General features: G+C 44.7%; 2 protein-coding genes across 7 annotated transcripts in view; both read right to left on the bottom strand.

Annotated features, from left to right (window-relative positions):
• LOC311270736 (echinoderm microtubule-associated protein-like 6) overlaps window positions 1-3,506 on the bottom strand; it is a 63,826-nt gene extending 60,320 nt beyond the window's left edge. For all 3 annotated transcript variants that reach the window (XM_084375865.1, XM_084375864.1, XM_084375866.1), the window contains exon 1: window positions 1,727-3,506. In XM_084375865.1, coding sequence (XP_084231991.1) covers window positions 1,727-1,923 — 197 coding nt within the window. In that variant the 5' untranslated portion in view covers window positions 1,924-3,506. The remainder of the gene's footprint in view (window positions 1-1,726) is intronic.
• Window positions 3,507-9,716: 6,210 nt separating this feature from the next.
• The window catches only part of LOC311270243 (spectrin beta chain, non-erythrocytic 1), a 105,919-nt gene continuing 103,226 nt past the window's right edge, over window positions 9,717-12,409 (bottom strand). For all 4 annotated transcript variants that reach the window (XM_084374997.1, XM_084374996.1, XM_084374995.1 and 1 more), the window contains 2 exons: window positions 11,784-11,826; window positions 9,717-11,280 (listed from right to left, as the gene is read on the bottom strand). In XM_084374997.1, coding sequence (XP_084231123.1) covers window positions 11,071-11,280; window positions 11,784-11,826 — 253 coding nt within the window. In that variant the 3' untranslated portion in view covers window positions 9,717-11,070. The remainder of the gene's footprint in view (window positions 11,281-11,783; window positions 11,827-12,409) is intronic.

The raw sequence follows: 12,409 nt of genomic DNA on the forward strand, positions 1-12,409 counted from the left end.
AAGTCAGACAATAAACACGCAACGTGAACGTGATATGACACGTTTGATAGAAATGCCAGCCGATGATATCTGTGGTTTGTAGCTAACATTTTATCTTGGTGCTGATCGTTTCTGCACTGCTGGAGGACGAACTGCCAGGAGAAACAACCACTTCCTGCTGACCTGATGGTCAAATTCAAACATCACACATCCTCTCACTTCCACACCAGTGACGACAGCAAAGGAGGAAATCATCATGCAAAGCCTTAAAAGCTGTTTTCTGGCTCAGTGAAGATCCTGTTTGTGTTTAGATTTTAGCTTCTGTCAAACTAGAGGATAAACCGAACTGTGTGGGAGATAAAACCCCGGCAGGGTTTCTAAAAAACATCTCAACCCAAATGAAACAGAGACAAAACATCCAGATGAGTAAGAGAGGATCAGGATCAGTCTGAAGATTATCAGGGAGGAAGGTAAAAGTCCAAACATCCACAGATCTGCTTTTTGTTTCCTGAAGCTCGAGTGGTTCAGTTTGTCACAGCTCAGATTACTGCTCTTATATTTCTGCATCACAGGAACATGTTTCATAACCTCAGGACCTCCTGTGGTTAATATGAGGCCTGTGACACCGAGTCTGTCACCGTGAGAGGATTTAAATAATGACTAATGTCCAGAACACAAATTAATGTGACGGTGATGAAAGTCTTGTGTTTGTCAGGCTGATAATTCAAACAGTGAGATGATTTGTTGTCGCAGATTTACGTCCTCTGATTCATTTCTTAATCGCAGCCTCAGCAGGAGTGCAGAGGCTTCATCACCAAGACCGACCCGACAGCACCAGCAGAAACACACAGCGGCCTCACTTCATCACATCAAGTGCACATCTGTCAAAGTTAAAGTCGTTTTAGGACAAAATCCCTTTTATGTGTTTCCTCTGATGAGGATCAACTCTTTGGATGTGACTGATCTGCTGGAGTCGTCTCTCCGACATCAGGACAAACTTCACATGTTCAGCTGCAAAACTTAAAAACAAACTGGAGGAGACAGTCGGTGCTGATCCGACCTTCAGGAGGAATAAACACCTGCAGTCTCATCGGATCCTGTTCTGATCCGGAGCCGTTTACCGACGGGAGGAGAGCTCAGAGATTACTTTGTGGCTTAAACGTGAAGAACAAGTACCTCAAACTTGTACTGAACTTGAGTAAAAGTATTTAGTTACATCACTGCACTAAAAACTCTGAACCTCTGTGATGAGTTTTAAGCTCTTTTTGATCTATAATGACTTTTTTATTGTTCAGCACAAAGTATTTTGTCCGTTTCTTTCCTGGTTTTAAAAAAATAGTAACGTACACAAAACCTGATTTGGAGGGAAACTGGAACCTGAGGCAGAAAAAGTAAAGTTACTTTCCTCGGTTTTATAAATGTACGTAAACACACAACATGTCATTTCTCTGTCAAAACAAAAAAGATGTTTCTGATGCGGAGCCGCTGACCGACGGGAGGAGAGCTCAGAGATACTTTGTGACTTGTGGGATTTATCTTCCCTCCTGTCCATCAGCCCGACTGCAGCAGTGACCGGACGGACAGAAATCTCACATATCACATCTTTAAAGAAGAGAAGAAGCGACGCGGTCCCAGCAGGATCGTTCGATGAAGGATTTTTATGATTAATCAGATTAAAGCTCTTTAAAAAGGTGGAGAACAGATGTTTCAACAGTTCTGTGTAGTTAACGATGTTTGTGTGAGTTACCTGATGATGTCATCGTTGTGTCCCAGGTAAAACCTCTGGCTGTGCTCTCTGGTGTTGTAGACCACGCCCACCCCGGCCACGAAGTACACCACCTCCTTCCCGGCGGTGTAGTACAGGTTATTCCGGCACTGGTGGCCCCGGTACCCGTAGACCCAGTCCAGTCTGAGCCGGCAGCCCGGGGCGCTCCGGTCCGACATGTTCACTCATCTGACGGGACGGCGTGTCCGCTCGGTGCTTCTGCTCCTCCGGCCCAGAACAGATCGATTATCAGATTATTGACCACTGAACAGTTAGTGATTCAACGACGGCTCGTTTTTATAGAAAACACGATGTTTAACTTTTCTCTGAATCTTCATCCTTCATTTCTTCTTCTTCTCTTTTAAAGTACAAAATAAAGAAGTCACAGACGTCGACATGATGCAGATAAAGTCCGGATGAATCGATATCGACGATCACCGCGATATTAAAGACATAAATATTGATCCAGGTACGATGAGGTCATGTAGATGATGGACATCAAGTCCTCGTCCTCACGCTCGTACTTCAGGTGGAATATTTGCCAAAAAAGAGACGAAACACAGGAAGTAGTTTCCGATTCTCTGTAGATATCGTGATAATATCGTGATCGTGGATCCTGACGTGAAAATCTGATTCTGTCCGAACGATTTAAAGTCAAATCAATCGATCAGCTTCTCCTAAAAACCTGAATAATCAACGTTTGTATCAGAAACATCCTCCTGATCCTGAATCACCTGAATTCATCCAACGACATTTTAATTCTGTCAGTAAATTAAAATATGAACTTTAATGTTACGACTCTTCACAAAGTGACACTGGAACATTTTCCTGTACTTTTACCACACAAACATACTTGTGGTGTTTTACAGATATTGATCTGTGATCGTTCCTCTGCAGCCTTTAACTGTTCATCCGCTCAGCAGGTGAATCAGAGCAGCTTCCACCTGCCACCATCATCTTCATCATCTTCATCAGTGAGTTATTGTCCTCTACAGAGTTTTAAACTCAGTTAAGACGCGAAATGAACTTTGTGCGTCTTCATTTCGAGGTGACTTCGCTTGAACTTGCTGCAGACACAGTCCGCTGTGAGCCTCACTCATGTTTCTGCCTCAGTCTGGAAGATTCTCGGATGTTTCTGCGCCTGCAGACGCTGGAGGATGATTTCCAACATGAATCCAAAAGATGCAGATCAACAGAAAGAGGAAATATCCGGACGCGTCTGGAAAGTTCTGTCCAAAAACCAACAACCATGAAACAAAAGACAGCCGCGCAGCCGATGAGGCTTCTGCTCCTGGAAATATAATCCCTCCTCACGCTAATCCTCGGCCGTGCTTCCTGCAGCCCGCCGCTGGTTTTCGCTCTGGTTCCCCGGTGCGTTCACATCATCCCTCCGCGTAATAACGCACAGGAGAGGCAGACGTGCGGCGGCTCACAGCCCCCATTCACAAATCTGTGCGTGAGTAACATCCACCAGAGTCCGGAGGAAGAAAAACACCCAGACTCTCAGAATAAAAGAAGCGGATTATTTCCACTGAGAGATGATCGGGCAGCTCCGGAGAGAGCCGAGCGGAGGCAGCGACACGAACAAGAGTGTAATCCCCGCAGAGGAGGCAACTTCAGCGGGCAGCGGAGGAGAGCAGCCCCGGGTTCACACCGCAGCATCCCGGCCGGAGGAGGCGAGAGGGAAGTCCTGACTCCCGGCAGGAGGAGAGCATCCTCCCGCTGCAGCCGCGCGCTCCACCCACAGACAGACAGACAGGCGGACAGGTGGACAGGTGGAGAGACAGACAGGCTGGTGGACAGACAGGCAGGCAGGCTCAGCTGTCGGTGCAGCGGACTAATGGAGACCCTCCCTGACCGCCGAGTCTCAGCGCTGTGATGTTTCAACACGAGAGCAAGAGTCAGAGCACACAGACGGCTTCCGGTGAGGAGCCTACAAAATAAAAGCCCTCTGACTCAGGAGGCTGCTGCACAGTTCCCACCGAGCCTCGATTTAATGTAACTGAGTACTTTTACTCAAGTACTGCATTAAAATACAATTTGAGACACTTGTATTTTAATGCAGTATATTTCTGTTTTCTGCCTCCTCACACTACATTTATCTGGTTACTTTAGTTACTAGTTACTTTACAGATTACATGTTGCATCAGAACCAGAGTAGCTCATTTTTAATTTAATTCATTTTATCACATTTTTAATCAAACTCACTGATCCAATAATCAGTCGACCCGTACAGACATGTAACTATATGGATCAGTTACTTTTACCGGTACTTTTGATACTTAAGTACATTTAATATCAGATACTTTAAGACTTTAACTCGAGTACTCTTCATATGGGACTTTCACTTTGACCAAAGTGATATTTTAACACCACATCTTTACTTTTACTCGAGTACTTGGGTACCGTTTTACTATAGAGTACTCAGAGTACTTGAACTTAAGGATACTTTGTCCTGCATTTAAAATCCTTCCTCAGTAAAGTACAGAAGTATAATCAGCTACATGTACTGGCCTGTAACTGTGACGTGTGTATTTCTGCAGTATAACTTCTTCCTGCTCAACACACTGAAGCTCTGATGATGAACAATGTGACCGTTAACTTCTGGGTTTTAATTTGAAAGGTAAATCTCCACACTTCCGGTCTTGTCGTGGTGGACTGTCACGCGCTTGTGCAGCTCGGACTCGGGAGGTAACCATGACGCACGGAGAGAAAACACCCGGCTCCGCTGGAGAGGACGCACGGCCGCAGAGGATTGTGGGACTTTGTGTTTTTTGTCTTCATCATCATTCATGTGTTTTTATCAGAGAGGAGTGAAAAACTACAAATACCAGGAGGAGGAGGAGCAGGAAGAGGAGGAGGAGGGAGAGGAGGAGGAGGAGGGAGAGGGAGAGAGGGGAGAGGAGGAGGAAGAGGAGGAAGAGGAGGAGGAAGAGGAGGAGGAGGAGGAAGAGGAGGAGGAAGAGGAAGAGAGGGGAGAGGAGGAGGAGGAGGGAGAGGGGGAGGAAGAGGAGAAGGAAGAGGAAGAGAGGGGGGAGGAGGAGGAGGGAGGGGGAGAGGAGGAGGAGGAACAAGAGGAGGAACAGGAGGTGGAGGAAGAGGAAGAGGAGGAGGTGGAAGAGCATGAGGAGGAGGAGGAGGAGGAGGAAGAGGAAGAGTAGGAGGAGCAGGAACAGGAGGAGGAACCGGAGGAGGAAGAGGAGAGGGAGGAGGAGAAGGAGGAAGAGGAGGAACAGGAGGTCGAGGAAGAGGAGGAGGAGGAGGAGGACGAGGTGGAGGAGGAGGAGGAAGAGGAGGAGGAACAGGAGGAGGAGGAAGAGGAGGAGGAGGAGGAGCAGGAAGAGGAGGAGGAGGAGGAGGAGGAAGAGGAAGAGGAAGAGGAGGAGGAGGAGGAGGAGGAAGAGGAAGAGAGGGGGGAGGAGGAGGAGGGAGGGGGAGAGGAGGAGGAGGAACAAGAGGAGGAACAGGAGGTGGAGGAAGAGGAAGAGGAGGAGGTGGAGGAGGAAGAGCATGAGGAGGAGGACGAGGGAGAGGAGGAGGAAGAGGAGGAAGAACAGAAGGAGATGGAGGAGGAAGAGGAAGAGGAAGAGAAAGAGGAAGAAGAGGAATAGGAGGAGGAGGAGGAGGAGGAGGATGAAGAGGAGGAGGATGAAGAGGAGGAAGAGGAAGAGGAGGAGGAGGGACAGGAAGAGGAGGAGGAGGAGGAGGAGGAGGAGGGACAGGAAGAGGAGGAGGAGGAGGAGGAAGAGGAGGAAGAACAGAAGGAGATGGAGGAGGAGGAGGATGAAGAGGAGGTAGAGGACGAGGAGCAGGAGGAGGAGGAGCAGGAGGAGGAGCAGGAGGAGGAGGAGGAGGATGAAGAGGAGGAAGAGGAAGAGGAGGAGGAGGGACAGGAAGAGGAGGAGGAGGAGGAGGAAGAACAGAAGGAGCAGGAGGAGGAGGCGGACGAAGAGGAGGTAGAGGACGAGGAGCAGGAGGAGGAGGAGCTGTCCGTGGTGCTGCAGTGAGGGAGAGAAGTTAGTTTGTTTATATTAAGTGTTAATAAGTGAATTTATTGATCGATCATCAACAGATTTCTGACTCTCAGAGACTCAGAATCACCACAGACACAAACTACACCAGAGAATCACTACACAACTCTACAGACACACAGACACACAACAGCCACACAACAGCCACACAGACACACAACAGCCACACAGACACACTGCGGCTGTGCTCAGTCTGCTCCTGTTTGTTTTCAGTGTCTGGGGGTTTGATATGTGACCTGTCAGGAGACTCTGGGGGAGGCACACACACACACACACACACACACACACACACACACACACACGTAATTATAGGAGATAGAAGCTGTGTTTACCTCTGTGCTCCATGACAACACACACACACACACACACACACACAGACACACACTGATGAAACTGGACTTTGACTTGTTTCTGTTTTTAGGTTTTTTATGTCTCTGGTTTGTTTCATGAGCTGTGACACTGTGCACAACCAGCTGGTCGTCTGCCGCCATCTTGTGGCCAAAACACATGAAGACACTGACCTACAGCAGATATTTGAAGGATGAAGAAGAGCTCAGTGTCAGATGATTTCCAGGTGTTTGTTCTGTTAACCTGCAGCCGTTTGTGAACACACCGTCTGTGTCATGGAGCCAGTAACCACAACACCAGACTCCCTTAACAAATGTGGTGATTTTAAGAGTTGTTGAGTGAGGAGAAACTTTGTGAAACGGCTACAACAGATTGTGAATCGTTGTCTCCTTCTTGTAAATTCAGCATTAAATGTAATACATGAAGCCACCTATTAACCGCAATTTCACCAGACTCCCTTAACAAATCAGCTAATTTAAGGAGTTGTTGAGTAGCGTAAAACTCAATAAACATTATGAAACTCTGTCTCTGACAGACTCTGAATCATTGTCTCCTTCTTGTAAATTCAGCATTAAATGAAAACAGTAAGTTGTGTGTTTCCTTGTACAAAGTGTCAGTTTGTGGCAGCATGGCTGTACCAGCCTGTCTGCTTCTGTGTCTAAAGTGCTAAAGTCTTACCTGCCAACATTTAGCAGCTGTTTGAACACACTGTTTACACTGATTTCACCATTTACACTCAATTTATGAAAGAAGAAACATTTTATTGATCTAAACATGTCACATGTTACAAACACACTAAACAGTAACCAGTATAGGCTACTTCTTTGTCCCCAGACTCCCTTAACAAATGTGTCAGTTTAGTGAGTTGTTGAGTTGGAGACACTTTATAAACTGTGTGAAACTCTGTCTCTGACTGATTCTGACTGATTTGTTCCTTCTTGTAAATTCAGTTAATGTATGGCTGTACTGGATTGAAAAATATAATACATCTTTAAATGTTATTATAGTGTTAGTACAGTTCAGCCTAGTAAAAAATAAGATTTCACTGTTTATGACATAAATGCAACAAATAAAAATACATAATAAAACCATCATACAGCCTATAAACATATACAGAAGATGATTCGAGTGTAAAGACTTCTGACTTTTCTTATCCACAATTTTTCTTAGAAAACTGACTCTTAATCCTGTTCTGTACAAACATGAAGTCATTTAATCAAATTCATTTTGTATCTTCTGTCTGAAAATCAGAGAAAATCTGAAAGTGTTCAGCTCGTCTCCACGATGTTTAAATAACGCTGATGTACGTACAGCAGACAACGAGCCTGTACAGGGTGTTTAATTAAACTCTCCCTGCATGGAGTTTATAATCCCGACAATCCCTCCTCCCTGCAGAGTGACACACACACACACACACACACACACACACACACACACACACACACACACACACACACACACACACACACACACACACACACACACACACACACACACACACACACACACACACACACACACACACACACACACACACACACACACACACACGGGTCATTCGGCTCCAGGAATCGTCTGATGAGGTTTCGAAGCTGCAGCTGATTGTCTCAGTTTGATTATTTGAGGTTTCTGCCTCCGCCCAGAGGAAACTGATGGACTTCAGTTTGTTCTGCTCGTGAATAATCAACATGTACGTTAAAAGTTTGTTCTTTTCAGCTCGACCGGTTTAATCCAAGTCTGCAGAAACCCAGAGATCCCAAACTGATGCGAAGACGTTATTTACATCCTTTAACCTGAAATCTTCGCTGCAGCTGCTGAGCTAACAGTGTTAGCGTCCGCCCGTCTGAAGTGGACACACGAGCTCGACCTCATGTTGACGGTGTTGAGCTGCATGGAGCCATTTCATGTTTCTTGTTTGTTTGTCCAGTTTCACATTCGTTTCCATGACATACATTTAAATTGTTCGACAGACTGCTGCCACACACACACACACACACACACACACACACACACACACACAGGAGAAACAGACGGAGTCGCTGGTTCATTTTAAAAGCATTTTAATGGCTTTTTGCACATATGTAACAGAGATGGGGAGAAGAACTCTACGGGTGCAGATCCAACTAGCAGTGACCCCCGGGTCCACATCACACTCAATACCTCACCTACAAACCCCAAGCCCCGCCCACCACCCAACCCAACCCAACCCGCCCGACCCCGCCCACCCCCATCGTGGCATCGTTGATTGTGCAATATGAAGAAATATCTTATTACTATGGTTACAGTGACAGAGGAATGCACACTATATTTATCAAACTGCCGGAAGATGAAGCGAAAGAAACGGGAACAGGAACCATTTCAGGACCAATCAGAGTGAAGAGTTCTCCGTTACTGCAGGTGTTTAGCCCCACCCGACCGACCCCACCACCAGCTGTGGGAAAAACAAACGCACCCACCTTGTTTTTTTTTACACTTTGGGCTCATTGCTGCTGTGTTTCTCCACCTGGTCGGTACGGAAGTTAAATAATGACAAAATTACAGCACAGAAGATATTCAGCCTCAGTTTGGATTGTTTTAAATCTAAACTCACCTCTTCTGACAGCGAGACGTGGAAACATGCTTCAATGAGACACGTTCACCTCCGGCTGCTGTGGTCACATTTCCCCTGATCAGCAGGTGGTTGATTGTCGGATATGGTGACAGTTTGGCTCGATTCTACGGAGGAGGATTAGGGCCAATTCTGACTTTAAACTAGAAATTTTGACTTTTTTCCCAGAATTCTGAGAAAAAAAGTAAAAAATAATGTAACAGTGGCCGTAATCCACCTCCGTATGATCCGAGCATTGTTTGGGGTGTTTGAGTGTCCAGACCAGTTTGTTCTTGGTGTTTTAAAACTCAGATATTTTTAGTATGAGAAGTGCGATTGTGTCAAATAAGAAAAGTAAGTGTTTTAAAAGTTTTGGCACCAAAACTGCAGCATTAACATTTAAAGATAAACAGTCACAATGATGCTGTTAATAATGGTTATCAGCTCAAATCTCTTCTGTTCATTTTGTCATTAAATAACTTCAGAGTAACGCAACAGATTTCACTGTGAGGATGACAAAAGTCTGAAATCTTAAAAAAAAGAAAGAAAACGTGCTGAAGCCAACAAGCAAGCGACCATTATTCTGCAACATAACTCACTTCCAGTAAATGCTTTTTAGAGCCAACTTGTCCACTTAAACAGCGATGCTTAAAGTAGTTTTGTTTTATAGTACATCTACGTCTCCGTACTTGTCCGACTAAATAAATCTTAGACATGAAAATACAGACTGCAAGAAATAAAACATATTCCAGGTAACTGAGGGCAGAAGGAAATGTTCAAAAACAACACATGTAAAGAGTAGAAAATAAAACTTACTGGATGCTTAAAGTTTGAGTTAACAAACATTCTTACTGGTCTTAGTTATTTATTCCCCCGTCGAGCGGCTCGACAGCTCCTTCATTTAGATTTGTTAAGTGTACATGTGGTTAAGATTCAGGAACAGAAAGTTAAACTCAAATGAAGCTTATTACGGTCGGTAGGTCTTATTAGTAGTAACAATAATAGGTGAAAATTAAACACAGGTTTATTCTTTAACAGTTTGTTATACACAAGTTATACATACAGTTCAAAGCACCGCAGGGTAACGCTCCCAATTACAGCTGCTTCCTGTTCGATCTGTGACGCTGCAGGAATTAGACGGCACCGAAACATCGCGAGGATTATTTACCAGCCGACAGGAGAGCAGAGTTATTCACCGCACAAAATCTGTGTTTTGTACTTTGAAGGCTTTTTTTTATCAACATGATTCTGCACTTTTTTTTTAACTTTCCCAAAGTTTCAGACGTCTCAGCTCAGATTACAAACATGTGAGAGGTGTAATTTCAGAGTTTTACCCCGCCGTGGTCTCAGTTTTTCCCCACTACAGAGGGATACACGTCATCTTGCAAAGACAAGGCCTCGCAAAAAACTGAGGATGGACCCTAAACAGGAACTACCTACAACTTCCCAAAATAAAACAAAACGGAACAAAAAAATCAAACTGAGACGACTCGGGAGCGTAAACACAACCCACAGAAGGCAGTAGTCGACGAGAAAGCTGGGATGATGAGAAAGCAGAGAAGAAGAAGAAAACCGAACGGATAGAAAACACAAATAATAGCAAGAAGAAGAAGAAACAGGAAGATGGTGGGAACTCCTCTACATCGAGTTGTTGTTCAGCGGCAAACTCTGGGTTCGATTGGATGCAGCAGCTGCCTGAAGCGTTTTGCAGACCCCATTTAAATTTTTATTTCCTTCAATCCAAACTGGGTTTTTTTTTTTTCCTGCTCCTTATCTTACAAAAACTGAACAGAGGATACAGGTGGTGTGTTGTAGCTGAACTGTAGCTCTGAGCCAGACCGGACGGTTGATAGGCACAGAGTGGAGAGTTTTGGCTCGGAGCTTGCATGCTGGAGTCACGCTTTGAGAGGAAGAGGAGGAAGAAAGACGAGGAGGAAGAGGAAGAGGAAGAGAAAGAGAAAGAGAAAGAGAAAGAGAAAGAGCGGCTGTTTGGGATTTTAATTCGACAGCAACTGCCGGATACTGTAGGAACTGTCCACGTCTGTGATGAGCTGAATGTGGAGATGAAGGATGTTTCTCTTCATCTTGTTGTTATTTTATTAACTTGCAATTTATGACGATTAAATTTAAACCATTTACATCCGGAGCAGTTGTTCTGTTACAGTATCAGCTGCTACGATCTGACTCGACTCGGTCAGTTGACATCTTCAACACAAATCTGACCAACGATGGATCGATAATGAGGAGCGACCCCAAACAGCACCAGAGGAGGAGGAGGAGGAGGAGGAGGAGGAGGGAGGAGGAGAAGGAGGAGGAGGAGGAGGGGGAGGGAGGAGGAGGGAGGAGGGAAAGAGGAGCGTCTATTTCTTCTTGCTGAACAGACTGAAGCGTTTCTCCTTGTCCTTCTCTCGTTTGCCCGGGCTGGACTCGGCCGTCGCTGAAGCCACGGAGGCCGGCAGCGTCTGAGCGCGTGCGGCGGGGGCGGGCGTGCTATGGCTGCTGGGGGTCACCTCCACCTTGTCGCCCGACATGGCGGCGGAGATGGCCGAGATCCAGGTGTTCATCTCCTCCTGGAGGAGACAGGAAGTGAGGGTTTACTAGGAGGAGTGACCGTTGTCATGGCGACAGTTTAGTTATCATTTAATTAATGTTTATTGACACAATGTGATGAACCTGTAAACAATAAAGACGTTAATACGTGTTTACTAATGTACAATACTGTCAACAACAATAACTTTTACTGTTTAACTAAAAATGTGATTCATTATTTGTTTATTCAGCATAATATATTAATAAATTATATAATATTATTTGTTTATGTACAGGGGGAATAAAAGTGAATCATTGTTGGGAGATACAAATATAATAAAAAATAACTAAAATAAAATGATGAAATAAAAAAAAAAAAAATCTTCAGAACAAACCAAAATACAAAATAAAAATAAATGATGTGTTCAAGTGATAAAAATGATAAAGTTGTTAATATAAGAACTCTGACAGTTTTACTGGAGCACAGAGACGTGAAGGAGGACGTCAGGAACAGAACGATGAAGGTGAAAAGATTTTAACTTACGTCATCTTTGGCTTGGAAGAGATACTCGTTCCCGTCAGTAATCCTGTGAAGTTACAGAACATGTTAGTTACAAGACACTTTAAAGATTCATCGGTCCAACTCTGCAGCTGCACTGAGCCTCTTTTAGCTCCTAGTTTTGGTTTTACAGCACATTTCCTGTCGGGTTCAGTCTCAGATGGTCTTCTGTCCTAAAACATTAATTACTGATTCTTGTCGTTTTGGATATTTCTCTTCTCCGTGTGCCCAAAGTCTGACACTGTGGCTCAACTTTAGACAAAATGGAGACCGTCCCATCCACATATGACTGGAGGGAGGTGAGATAGCAGCGTGCTACAACTTGAGACATCATCATTTTACATTTTGGTAAGTTGGCACCATTCAAAGTTGAAGCTGAATTAGCTATTAGCAGCTAATGTTTGCAGTGAACTCATGGATGTTCAGACAGCTGTCACTGGATCACTGTGATACTGAAGACAACTTAAAAACATGACGATTCTCAGTGGAGTTCTGCAGTAGGGAGGCTTTTATCTGTGATATGCATATTTGTGTCGCTGTAAACAGGCCTCGAGTCACACTGAATCTAAAAACACATGTTTTGGGTATAAATGTTCAGTAATGTTAAGATG

Source organism: Pagrus pagrus, assembly GCF_965226575.1.
Source record: "Pagrus pagrus genome assembly, chromosome: 15".
In the NCBI taxonomy this organism is placed as follows: domain Eukaryota; kingdom Metazoa; phylum Chordata; class Actinopteri; order Spariformes; family Sparidae; genus Pagrus; species Pagrus pagrus.